Source organism: Danio rerio, chromosome 7, assembly GCF_052040795.2.
Source record: "Danio rerio strain M-AB ecotype USA chromosome 7, GRCz13ab, whole genome shotgun sequence".
Taxonomy (NCBI): Eukaryota; Metazoa; Chordata; class Actinopteri; order Cypriniformes; family Danionidae; genus Danio; species Danio rerio.
This window is the reverse complement of record NC_141027.1, coordinates 48,076,204-48,090,306: the sequence shown is the minus strand read 5'-3', so window position 1 is coordinate 48,090,306 and position 14,103 is coordinate 48,076,204. Positions and strand designations below refer to the sequence as shown.

The 14,103-nt window shown below is 33.2% G+C and overlaps 1 protein-coding gene across 9 annotated transcripts in view; it reads left to right on the top strand.

The window, feature by feature from the left end:
* Nucleotides 1-2,500: 2,500 nt before the first annotated feature.
* LOC147836097 (uncharacterized) overlaps nt 2,501-14,103 on the top strand; it is a 158,513-nt gene continuing 146,910 nt past the window's right edge. For 5 of the 9 annotated variants that reach the window (XR_015496148.1, XR_015496147.1, XR_015496146.1 and 2 more), the window contains exons 1-4: nt 2,501-2,561; nt 5,659-5,739; nt 9,480-9,576; nt 13,679-13,800. Coding sequence is in view for 3 of the 9 variants with exons in the window: in XM_087261736.1 (XP_087117862.1) it covers nt 3,310-3,360; nt 5,659-5,739; nt 9,480-9,576; nt 10,203-10,282 (309 nt within the window). In the remaining 6 variants the exon portion in view is untranslated. Of the gene's footprint in view, nt 2,562-3,269; nt 3,361-5,658; nt 5,740-9,479; nt 9,577-10,202; nt 11,391-13,678; nt 13,801-14,103 lie in introns of those variants that run through there. The other 4 variants (XM_087261738.1, XM_087261737.1, XR_015496143.1 and 1 more) reach the window with 3 other exon arrangements.

The window sequence follows — 14,103 nt, the reverse complement described above, 5'->3', positions numbered from 1 at the left end:
TGGGTGTATGAATAGTTAGCGGTTCATTCCACTGTAGCAACTTCTGATAAATAATGGACTAAGCTGAAGGAAAATAAATAAATGTTTAGTAGTATACAGCAATTTGGTCAAAGCACTGTTGTTTTATATGTGTCATAAAAATGAATTAATAAAATGAAAGACTAGGAAACAAGCAAGGTAGATTTTATACACAGGCTTACATAAACATAATATATTATGAGTTCTTTTATAAAATAACCCTTGTGCACTGTTCAAATTTACTATACCCTTTTGTTATGTTCGGGATGAAAACTTCCATTGAGTTAAACTGCTGTTTCACCTTTTTTTTCCATAAATCTGTTAATCAACCTCAGTCCTGATAAAAAAAATACTAAATTTCTTTTTTTTTTTTTTTTTAAATGCTGGATGTTAACTTTAATTTCCAAATTCATAAATTATGTCACTTATTTGGTGGGGGAAAAACACTCTAAATGACTTATTTTCAATATAAAAAGTATAATAAAAAAAATCTTTTATTACAGTCTTGGACAAGTGAAGGATTAGAAACAACATTGCCTTTAATGCATTGTTAATTTTTGTACAGCATAAGATTTTCTTTTTTTCACCCTAATTTACTGTTGGGGGCTGTTTTTGCCCCGTTGACTTACATTATAACCACTTTTTATTACAAAACCAAGACACAATATAATCATGCAATCATTGTTTCCTTGTTGGGAAGAGGTAAAATTTGTCATTCTTACTGTTGATCATCTTTTGGCACTTTAGTCTGGCCTGTGCAAAAAAAATAAATAAATAAAAAAAATAAGCGCTGTTACTGGATTGTATATGAAATGTCATATGGAGTCTTTGCAAGTGTCCACCACAACAGATTCATGGTTCTTCATCTCTCCTGTGCATCACTTACCTACATGTTACCCTCTTCATTCCTGAACTGCTGGTGTCTGTTGATGTAGCCAGGTAAATGTCACACCTCCAGGCATTTGTGTATCAACATCAGAAGTCTCCTAAATGTTTAGTACACATTTGTCTTTTTTTTTTTTTTTTGGCATGTACTGCCAAAAGCTGCATTTGATGCATTTTTCCAAAAGTTTAATTATTTAGTGGATGTTTTTATCTCTAACATTTCAAAAAGGGTAATACATTTTCCCAGAGTGTATCATTAAAAATAAAAAAAATAAAAAAATCAAAGCATTTTCCCAAAATATGTGTCAAATAAGATTTGTCACTAGAAATCATTCTGCTAGCTGAAACACATTAAAAGTTATGGCCAAATTAAGACTCAAAATTAACCCAGAATGGTTGAAAACATCCCCAACAGCACATAAGGAATAAAAGAAAAGAGTTTTTAAAATGAATGAGTTCTGTCATTCATAACCTTAGTACACTGAGTTTGAAGGCGTCACGATATGCTATTTTACTGCTCAAATCAGACCAGACATCTGTCTTTTTCTCTTTATCAGGGAAAAAGCTCTACCTGTAGGAAATAATGAAGTGTTAAAACTACAGTGGATTACAGCCTGGAGGCGAAGAAAAATAATGATTCATGTCGTTACGAAAATGACTTCAGACTTTCTTGAGAATCAGAAGAGGGAAAATGCATGAATGATTCTTACTGTTCACTGCATGACAGATTAGCATTTTAGTGGTTGTCATAATATAGACAATACATTGTGTTAGACTTGGAAAATGATTTACCTACATAATCAGCCGCTACAGTGCTGGGGCACCAGTAGATGTGGCATTTTAAAAGACAGAATTTGAAGACAAACATTGTTTTATTGCTATGCTTGGAATGAGATGGAATGAAACCCATTGCAGAAGATTCAAAAACCCTATTTAACTCTATTAAATACTGTATATATATTAATTCTTTCCCGGAGAGAGGACTTTTTAAAAACACATATTTCTAAAAATAATCGTTTTAATAACTCATTTCTAAAAACTGATTTTTTTTTGTCTTTGCCACAATGACCTTTAATTTGACTAGATATTTTTTTCAAGATACTAGTTTTCAGCCTAAAACACACTTTAAAGGCTTAATCTTTCAGTAGTGTTTGGGTCAAATCTGACCGTTTTACAACTTGAGCCACTCATAAATATTGTGTTTTACATACAACTGTCTCAAGGGCTTATGATATCCCCCACACTACGCACTTGAACAGATAAGAGTGATGATCACCTCCTTCATTGAATTTTGAGTGTTTTAATCAACCTCGTTACACCTGAGGGTTGATTAAAACCCATCCGAGGGTTGCCCTATATATATATATATATATATATATATATATATATATATATATATATATATATATATATATATATATATATATATATATATATATATATATATATATATATGCCCTATGGGTTTAGCTATATATATATATATATATATATATAGCTAAAATAATAGTATAAGTAGAAAGACATTTAAAATGCATTTAGAAACAGTTGAGTTCCCCCTCCCCTTCCTTAGATTGGTTCGGTCCACTCTGTGCTCACTTATCTCACCTACTCAAACGCACACACGTCGGGTCTGTGGCTGCGACGATGTTACTGTTGTAAGTAGGGTTTTTTAACCCACCTTAAAGCGATTCTCCTCAATGTAGTTAATACAGACTCTTTCATAAATTAGTTGCGGCAAAAATGCTGATTAAGGATGTAATTTTCCATGAATCTGCTGTATTAGCGATTAAAATTACTTATCTAGTTAACGTTAGCTTGTTGCTAACGCTAAAGCCGTTGAGTGCTTATGAAAATACTAATGTCAAAATGTTAATCAGGGTCAGTCAGATGTACAGTGTCTGGTAAGGGTGTTGTGCTTTATTGAAGGGATAATGATAATTCTTTGGGGGGTGAACAATTTTTTTTTTAATGTTTTCTGAGTTGTGGCTGTTTAGCAGATTTCACAGGCTCACTGATTTACAATATTGGTTATTTTAACGTTTTAAAGTTATTTATTATGAGTATGGAAATTGTATTTTCCTGCATTTATTCTGCTTCAGGAGTCAGACTGTTGACTGTAAACAACACAACAAACATAGCTATAAATAGTTTTGAAGAAAAATTTTCTGTCATTGAACCTGAGAAAAACTTTGAGAATAATCATAATGATGAAGTCTCCATGCTATACTAATATTTATAATGAAACCATTTAACTGCGGGGACATATCTTTATTAGTAAAATTTGGCTGTATTATTTGTGTCCCCTTCAAAAAAATGCTTGAAAGAAATTTTATATTTATTGTCCCTCCCTACTGTTAAATCAGATTTACGCCCATGCACATGAACTAACTGCCTGATGAAACAATGTATCATATCTTCACACAGACTACAGGTGTCTGTTATGTGAACCAATCTGTGAGTATGTGTGTGTTCCTCTTTCTTTCTTTCTTTCTTTCTTTCTTTCTTTCTTTCTTTCTTTCTTTCTTTCTTTCTTTCTTTTTTTCTTTCAGACAATCTCCGTTCAGCCAATCTCTGGGTCTAGCTTAGCTTAGCATGAATTATTTTATTGGTTTAGACCATTAGCATCTCGCTCGAAAATGACCAAAGTATAACTAGTGCTAGTTCTGTGTCCAAACTTACTGTCTAAACCCTCAGTCACTTTTCTCTACATTAGTACACTAATATGGTCCAATTGAAGGACTGAATGACAATTCGAGCACTCAGTACACAAAAAAAGGATACCGTTTTGTTTGTGCTTTGCTGGTTGATAAATCATTGAGGGGTGCGTTTCTGAAAACCATCGTTAGCCAACTAAAGTTGCAAGTTTGGTTGTTACAAACATAGTTTGTTGATCTGCTGTTTCCCAAACTTATCGTTCCAACGAACAATTGCAAGCTTTGCGCAAACTTGTATGCTTGCAACTACACCTCAGGAGCAGTAGTTAGAAACATAGTTCCTGACTGTGTTCTGTTCCCCCTATGCCTTATTTGTTTTGAACATTCTAACATTTAAACTTGGAATAAAAAAAAAAAAAAAAAAAAAAAAACATTAAAGTCATCTCTCTTAGGTGTAATTTGCTTTAAAGAATTTTTACAGTTCAGTTTTAGCGATCTGTATTTTTACAGTTGTGCTCCCTTCGCACTGCACTTTTTAAACATGGATGCCATTTTGAATAAAGCCGTGGCGATGACGAAAGCTACAGGTGACCTATTATTTAAAAGCTGCATTTGTGTTACATCTCCAAAGCTTGTGAAAAAAAAACTTAGCTTACATTAATGCTTTTATTTATAGTGGGTTATTTATTAAGTATCTGTGCTGTATATGACATGAGCCTGTTGGTTTCTGCAGTGGTTTGCAAGTGTCAAATTGTAAAAGTAGACTTTTCAAAAAAAAAAATATATATATATATAATCATAAATAAATAAATAAACAATATCCTAATATTAATAATAATGATCGTCATCATAATTAATATTATAATTAAAGTATGATTTTTTTCGTTTTCTGCTAAATAATAAATGTTAAATTTAATTTCTTAATAAATCATCTTATTATTTATTTATATGAATTATATATGATATTAGAATACGTATTAGCTTTTGTAAGGGATTTATGTTTTAGAATAGAAAATGGAATATTCTCAATAATATTTGTAAAGAAAACATTGGCCCTATGTTTGCCATTTATAATAAAAATTTATTTAAGAGCAGTTAAAACAGACCGGTCAGTTTTGACCGGGAACACTAAAGTAAGGGGCGGGATGTGAGCATGACAAGAGGGTTAATTTGGTTTATTAAGGAAGTTAAGGTAATTTGGCAAGTTATTGGACAACAGTGGTTTGATCTGTAGCCAATCGAGAAAATAAAACTGCTTAAGGGGCAATTAATAATGACCTTAAAGTGTATATAAAAAATTAAAAACTGCTTTTATTTCAGTCAAAATAAAATAAATAATGCTTTCTTCAAAAGAAAAAAAATATTGAAAAAAAAATATATAATGATAAATAAATAAACAATATCCTATTATTAATAATAATGATGAAATTATTATTATGAAATAATGATGAAATAATGAAAATGTCCTTGCTTCATTAAATATCTCTCAAGCAATATTTGAAATATTTCTGTCCTCAACTGTATAACATTATGTTCAACATGACAATTGATCAAAATATCATATCTATAATTAAAATATGGATTTTAAAAAAAGGCATAACAAGATCAAAGTACTTGCATGTGATCACAGGTTTACTTCTCAGTTTTAAAATTTAACTGTGAATAGGAATAAGTGTGATGGCACCAGTCCTCAAGCTGAGATCACAGCAGTGTCATTCTACCCGTGAACAGATCAGCAGTTTTACAGAATTTGCAAAGCAACTTCAGAAAAAAAAAACAAAACACTGCAGACTCACTTTAAAAGTAATTCTGTGAGTGAAATCCTAATGAATACTATGGGTCCTTTTATCCAATCCAAAAAAGCTTTTCATAATGCGCTGCTAAATGGATAAAAAGCCAGCGCCTGCACATCCAAAGAGAATTTAGACTGCTTTCCAAAAAAGCAACCCCTTTGTTCTATTGTGTGTGTGATTAGGCCTCTGTCACATATCCCTTGTGTTACAAGTGAAATATGAATTAAATTATCTCCAAAGAGAGAGAGAGAGAGGGAAAGAGAAAGCGAGAGAGTAATAAGAACACATTTGTGGCATCATTTCAGGGCACGCAGAATGCGATTTGGTCTCCAGACTCACCCGGCCGCGGTGATGCACTGCACGCTTTCAGAATGGACACAGCTGAGGTCAGTGAGGCGAGAGGAGGGGGCCACTAATGCACACTTTGGATTTATTGTTTTAATTAAGTGCTACGGCATTTCATCATAAACTGTTTATGGTCATAAGTCCACCGGTGCAAGCCATTGTGTGAGGAGGAGGGGAGGAGGAAAACAGCTTGTTTTGTTTGAAAACCATTTCGTTCTCCATAGCAGCTGTCAAAGTGTTTCATATCTTTGATACATTAAGTATGTTTTGACATGAATCATAGATGACTAACGCACTTATTGCCACAGGTCAGATGTGGCATTGCATAGCCCACTCCCCCCTTTATCACAATCTTCCAAACCACAAATCCCTTCAAATGACTCCAGGTTGTTGTGTTTATTTGTCGGACTCCTCTGTATGTTGTTCTAGATGACACGCAATGCCGGGGAGGAGATATTGACGGCGGGCTAAATGTGACAGTTGTGTTTGTTGAACGACGTGCAAAGAAATACAAGTTGTTCTCGAGGCTCACGGGCAAATTCACAAAAGAGCTGTGATGGGGTAAAGAAATAGTGCTGACGTATGATTAAATGCTTTCACATTTAGGGATTTCAGAAATATACTGTTTAAGGCAACACAAAATATCCAGACTGAAATTCTACTAAGGATTACTAAGGTTTTTTCTTGGGAATTAGCTTCATGTTTAATTCAATTCAATCCATGTTTATTTCTATAGCACTTTTACAATGTAGATTGCGTCGAAGCAGCTTAACATAGAATTTTAAGTAAATTGAAACTGTATCAGTCCAGTTTTCAGTTTAGGTTCAGTTCAGTGTGGTTTAGTTTCACTGCTGAAAGCCCAACCACTGAAGAGCAAATCCATGTATGTGCAGCTCTACAAGTCCCAAACCAAGCAAGCCATTGGCAACAGTGGCGAGGAACAAACATCACCAATTGATGAAAGTGAAGGAAAAAACCTTGAGAGAAACCAGGCTCAGTTGGGCAAGATCATATCTCGTCTTGCCAAACTTCTTGTACAGAGCTGCAGTCAAGGCGCTAGAGGCTGGAGAACGCTGGATGTCCATTGTTGATAAGCTTCAGGTGTAGGTCGCTTTTAGTAGGTCACTGGTGGGTGTTCAGGTTGGCCCATGGGATCAATGCGAAGACGTCTGTCTGGGGTTTTTCAGGAATCAGTCTTATGCTCTCCACTCCTCCATGACAGCATCTGCTCAGAATACGGCCTGGTCCAGGATTAGGGATACCTTGGCGTTATCTCTTCACAGGTCTTGGACCACATCAATGGTGATGTTTACATGACAATGTTTTCAAAATGATTCACGTTTAAACATACACACACATATGGCTGAAAATGCAGTATTGACTCTGAGAGAACTGTTAGTTACTAAGACTTTTATTTGAGTATGTTGATGTACTTCCAACTGAATATTGAGTTAGGGGCAGGGCTTTATTTTGACCACTCATTCCCTCATAGTTATCCAACAGTAAGTGGCTGTGGTTAAGAGTTTTGTTCCTGAAACTTTAACAGAAAATGACCACCAATTGTGGAAGCAAATGGTCAGAACTTGATTGAAGATTACCAATTTTTTTCTTCTTTAGTAGATTTACTCACACAGATGAATTGTTCATCTATAGAATATCAATGTGCGCTAGCAAATTAAACATTTGTAATTTTTGATTTTACACAGACGTTATGAAGTATGTCAGGCCATTTGGCACTTTCACTTTGTTAGTAATAAGCATTGAACAATGAACGTTTTCAAGGTTTACCACAGTTTGGAAAAGTCAAGGTTTTAAAATCACAATTTTTTTTTTATATCTTTCCTTAGGTATACAGTGCTCAGCATACACAAGTACACCCTCACAAATCTCTCTTTTAAATTCATATTTTTAATAGGAAGCTATATAATATATAGAAAAAATATTAAATACTAATTTAAAAATTTGTAAAAATCAAGAGAAGCAAAAACTTGAACAATTTAGTTGAAATTTTGTTGGCTGTAATTTTTTTGCAATATTTTTTTCTTGAATTTAATTGTATTATCTTTCAATTTCTAAATATGTTTGTTGAGAAAAATATAATTTTTTAAAAATGGGGTGTACTCAATTAAGCTAATTTTTGTTTTTATTATTACTGTCTTTTTTATTTTAATTAATTAATTAATTTATTTATTTATTTTATTTTATTTTATTATTTTTTTTTTTTTACAATTATTTTATTTAATTTTTTTAGAGCAACAGTATCTCCATCAGAAAAGGACCTTCCACATCAAAAGCTGCTGGTCAGCACATGATTCAGCAAACATTTGAGAAACAAATCATGCTATGCACATCCTATGGGCTATGCACATGAACAGTGCAGTGGCTTTCGCACTTCATATCCAAAGAAAAGAAGGATATCCAAAGATGCCTTTTAAAGTTGTATAGAAGTCTGTATTTTGTAAACTAATAAAGATAGAAGTAGTCAATGATTTATTTGAATTATTTAGCCTGACATTTACTGCTCCAAAATATTTCAAATGTTTTTTAAAATACATTATATTGTGTTCAATAGTTTTGTTTTTTGCCCAGAAGAACATATTTTAGAACAGTAATCCCAATACCATCATTCCATGAAACCCTGATATTTTTAACTATAGGATTCATACATTATACCTTATGTGTAAGGAATTGACAACGTGGAGCTAGTGTGTATGCGTCTTCACTGTTGATTGTAAAGTAAATTTTTATTTTATTTTTATTTTGGGTTGTTTAAACTATAAAACATGCTGGGTTCTATTGATTTGTATTGGTGACACATAAAGGAATTAAGTTAACTTACACTTTAAAAATTATGATCAATAAGTCATAATAGCACACATTTTTAGGTCATTGTAACTTACTAAACTAAGTTAATAATGTTGTAACTTAATTTTATAAGTTACACAAGCTGTTTTATGTCAGTTTAACATAATATAAGTTCAATGGATTCTTAGAGTTAATTTGATTCAACTTAAAAGTTTAGGGCAACTAGGATTTTTTACAGTGTATTAGTTAGGTGTTCCCCCCCAAACCCCCAAAATTGTGTAGTTTTAGCACATTTTAAATAAGTAGATCAACAAATTGAAGAACAAACTGAAAATGTAATCTTTTGAGTGTACATGGAGACAATAATGGAGGTGTTTTCTGTCACAAAAACACAGATGTTGCGTAAACGAACAGGGAAAATGCATAGAAGTTTAGCATTTTCAGCGGGCTGAAAACGGACACAATAATGGAGGGGTTTACAGTTCCAAAAAAACACATATGTCATGTAAACAAACAGTAAAAACAAATAAAAAGTGTTTTGTCTGGAAACATTGTCATATAAACACCCTCTCGTTCTCTGTACATTGTGCATTTAAATGGAACAGCATAAGGGTTGCTATCAGGGCTCGAGTCCTCTTGTCTGAATGTTGTGGGCAAATGCACCGGCACCGCAGAACTTGGTCAAATGGCACATCTGTCTTGTTCTTTGTGATTTCATTAGCTCTAATATCTGCACTTCCTATTACCCCAGCTGCCTCTCATTCAAAGGCACACAGGCTCGCTTCTCTAATGCAGAGTGACACGCGATATACTTTCACTCACACATTACGCGCTAGCCTGGAGCAAGGCCGCCTGCTCCTTTGAAAATGTTGGAATTAGGTTATTTCTATTGAAGTATTAAAGCAATTCTTCAGTTTAAGCTATTATTTCATAACTTTTTTTTCTCTCTCTCTCTGTCCCTGTGTTTTTTTGCCAGGCTGAGAGTGTGATTGAGAAGGAAACAGAGATTAGGATTCCCATAACTTCCTTATTATCCTTTCTGCCCAAACAGAGCTCTGAGACTGATGTACTGGGTGAGCATGACATGATTAGAAGACAACAATCTGTTTCATTTCTTTAATATCTCAACAACACCAGTCCGAAGGCAAGAGATTCTGTCCTTTTTACAATGCAGTGGAGATGATGAATGCTTGGTTTATTCACATTGAAATTCTGGGTTCTTTAAAACTAAACTTTGGTTAATTATAAACATGAATATGAAGCTGTTGGGTAAAGTTGTGTTTTAAATTTAGTTTATAAATTTAACCTTAGATTTAAGTTCGTCCATAATTTATGCATATTTAGATTCAAATAACCCAGCATTTTATTTAGTGCTTGAATAAGTTTCCATGGTGCTTATTATTTACTTAAACTTATTTATTTATTAATTGATTAATTTATTTACTTATTTAGTAATTTATATAGTAATTAGTTATTTTTAGTAATTTATTTATTTAGTTATTTATTTTGTAATTTATTTTTTTAGTAATTTATCTAGTAATTTATGTATGTAGTAATTAATTAATTTAGTAATTTTTTTATGTTTGTTCTTATTTTCTATAGCTATTAAAAAATTTTTATTTTTAAAATTTAATTTGAACTGTTATTTTTATTTTATAATTAATTGCTTATTGATAAACTCTTTTTTTTTTTTTTAAAGGTCACGGCTGGTCATCTAATCATTTTACTGCACCGTACTGTGCATTTCTGTCTATGTGTCTAATAAAATTTGAATTTTGAATTTGATTAATATTATAGGTTTTTAGACCCCTGTGAAATCTTCAATATTCTTCTTTGTAGCGTGGACTACCATCTAGATCAATATCATGAAGCTATATAGCATGAATCATTCAGTGCAATTGTGTAAACTGTCTATGAGGTGTATATGTCACCTCAAGAAATCTATAAGGTAACATTTCCATTTACCTCAAAGGCAGTTGCTTGACTGCTGTGGACTTTTGAAAGCCATCAGGAAAAAAGAAAAGAAAACAAGAAGAATGAAACTCACACACACATGATTGTTTTTGTGAATTGTGGGGACGGCCATTAGGGTTTTCATTGTTTTATACTGTAAAAACTGTACAGTATAGTACAAACCTATATCCCTTTAAGAAAGCTTCAGTTCTATTTTCTGAAAAGAAAAAAAGGAAATTAATTCTGAATGATTTATAAGCCTTTTGGGAAATGGGGACATGGGGAATGTCCTCATAAGTCACCCTTTCCTTGTAATATTCATGTCATACCCATGTCATTATACATTTTTTTTTTGTCCTGATATGTCACAAAAAACGTGCACGCATAATACATGTAGTATATATTCAATCAATTTATTTCGGCTTAGTCCCTTTATTCATCAGGGGTCACCACAGCGGAAAGAACCGCCAACTTATTCAGCATATGTTTTAGGATGTCCTTCCAGCCGCAACCCAGTACTGGGAAACATCCATACACAATATGTTGTATATTTAGATACACAATACATAGTTAATTTTGAATAGATTAGTTGTAAATTAAAATGACTTTAAAGTAAATGCATTTCATATCTAAGATCAGAAGCTGTGGTGAGGATGGACATTTTAAAATTCATGGAGCTTGTTTTTCTCTCAAACTAAAGTATATTATTTTACAATACATGAGATAAATGAATTTCCCAGTGATAGGTTGCAGCCGGAAGAGCATCTGCTGCGTAAAAAACATGTGCTGGATAAGTTGGCGATTCATTCTGCTGTGGCGACCCCAGATTAATTAAGGGACTGAGCCGAAAAGAAAATGAATGAATGAGATAAATGAAGCCATTGTCCCTTTATATTTTGATGATACAAATTAGCAGAATAAATTTTAAACAAAACTGCAATTTGTAAGAGCCTGTACTCAGCAAACAGATCAGTATGGTTGGAATTCAACAGCACTAAAGGTGTAGCATCATTACCATACTCTTCTTATAGATCTTCTTATATTTTTTTTAACTTTTTATTGAGAGTTTAAGTCCTTAGGTTTACTTGAAATAAAAGGGTCAATGTGATTAAGCAGAAAAAAAAAGTGAATCTTGCCACATCTTTTAACTTCACCACGGTAAACCATATTTCGAAACAGGGCAATTGTAATACATTTAATTCCTACAAGCAGAAGTAAAATAAAATAAAATAGGGGCGTCATGGTTGCGCAGTGGGTAGCACAATCGCCTCACAGCAAAAAGGTGGCTGGTTTGAGCCCCAGCTGGGTCAGTTGGCACTTCTGTGTGAAGTTTGATGTTCTCCCTGTGCTTGTGTGAGTTTTCTCTGGTGCTTCGGGTTCCCTTACAGTCCAAAGACATGCGGTGTAAAAGTGAATTGAAAAAGCTAAATTGGTCGTAGTGTAGTATTGGTCGAGTGTGAATGCAATTATTTCATAGATAAAGATCTAGACTCATCAGCTAGTAGTTGCCTGGTCTTCTGCAATAAATAAATAAATAAATAAATAAATACGTTTTCTGAAACAAAACAAACAAAACTAAACTAAGAAAAAACTCTCAACTATTTATGACATACTAAAGCAGTAAAATGATTACTTTAAGACATTTATACAGTGATTGAGAGACCTTAACATGCTGCAATTACAAAAGCATCAGCAAATTAAGAAAAGATCTTCATCCGTTTGACAGCACACATGCTGCAAAATCCTCCCAACACATACACATTAAAAAACACGCTGCATTTTCCCACAATGTAAACAAATTAACAAAATGTGCCGCATTTTCTCACAGCGCAAACCATTTACCAAATCGCACTGCATTTTCCCACAACACAAAAACAACGCAACACAGAAGAAATGTTTCAAGTGGACTCAAAAATGTGACAGATGCTGCTGTGCCGTGACTATTTCTCAGTGTTAGGTGTTGTAGGTGATCTTTGAAAAGTGAGTTTTTTTGTTTGTTTAATTTAACATCCTTATTCCCTTGTCTTTTGTATTCAAAATAGTTGGGTCTGTCATGTTTTTGGGTCCCTTTAAAACAATTTCATTGTGTTCTGAGCTATTTGAAAGCGTTGTGAGAAAATGCAGCACATTTTATTAATTTGTTTGTGTTGTGTGAAAATGCAGTGGTTTTTTGTTTAAGTGTTTGCATTGTGAAGATTTGTAGCACAAATGCTGTCAAACTCTCAGCCACCGTAGATTTACATTTTTTCAAGGTATAGTGGGTCAATATCACTAATATTTCAGTGGTCAGTGCCCTCAAACACTGTCACGATCACACCACACTCGGACTTCTTGCATTTAATTTAAAACTGTAGTATTGTCTTTATTTGTGAAAACATATTATCTGTATTGATTATAGCACCTGTATTTGTATCTTGTGTAAAAAGTTGGCCTGTATTTCAAGTAATCTGTAAGTTATGAAGATGTAAAGTTTGCTGTATTCAATTTATGTATTAACAGTGGTGGAAACAAATATAAGCCCTATCATCATCTATCTTTATCACCACTTTGATAATAGCGTTTAGTGATGAAGCATCATACATATTTTTACACTGTAAAACCCAACAGTCAACTTTATCAAATGAAATGAGTGTAGTTAACTCAAAATTGACTGAAAGTTAATTCTACTAAGAGTTTTGAACTCAGTGTTGAAGGTGGTGAGTAAATTAAACACCTCATTACTTCAACTTAAACGGAGTAAGTTTATAGTACTCATATAGATTGATTTAACTTAAATGGGTTGTTGCAATCGGTTTCCTCAAATGGTTTGAGTTGCCTTAACTTATTGGGTTTTACAGTGCTCAGTTGGTTTGAGTTCTCTTCATTTATTGGGTTTTACTGTGCTCAAATTGCTTCATTTACACAAATGGATTAAGTTCACAGTACTTATTAAGATTAGTATTTTAACTTAAATGGTTTGTTGCAATCGGTTTCCTCAAACGGTTTGAGTTACCTTACTGTTTTGGGTTTTACAGTGTAATGGCAACCGCAGTAATATTTGTTGATACTTAAATGACTGTTTTTTTAGATGTAGAGTTCAGATCTACCTGTGAAGAAATGACAGAAGTTGTGACATGCTGAAGTTGTAAATAATGTCAATCTGTAAAATGATGTGTGAATCTGTTATTTGTACATGTGAGTAATGGATGTTTCTGTTTTGATTTAAGAGCATTATTTTGATAGGTCCCCTGAGGAGCCAGCGATCCGAACTCTGTCTCATGGTATCAGTCACTCCATCTTGACTGACACAAGCAGCGCATCATTCAACCGCTGTTCACATCATGTTCAAAACTAAGACAACAGTAGTGAGTGTCTCCCCTTCTGTCACCCTGCCACCATCATCACATCTCCACAAATCCACACTGGCATTTCCTTCTCGCTGAAGGCTCTTCTCACTGCCACTCACAGCCGCCATTCATTCTACCTCAATCCCTTACATTCAACTGAGAGCAAGCGAGAGAGTGAGAGAGAGAGACAATTTTGAATAAAAATAATAATTTATTAACTATTATTAAAAGTTTATTAACAACAAAGAGTTTAAATACAAAATAAAAACAAAAAAGTGCTTTTATATAAATCTGAACTTAAAAATAGGTTGCTGAGAAAAT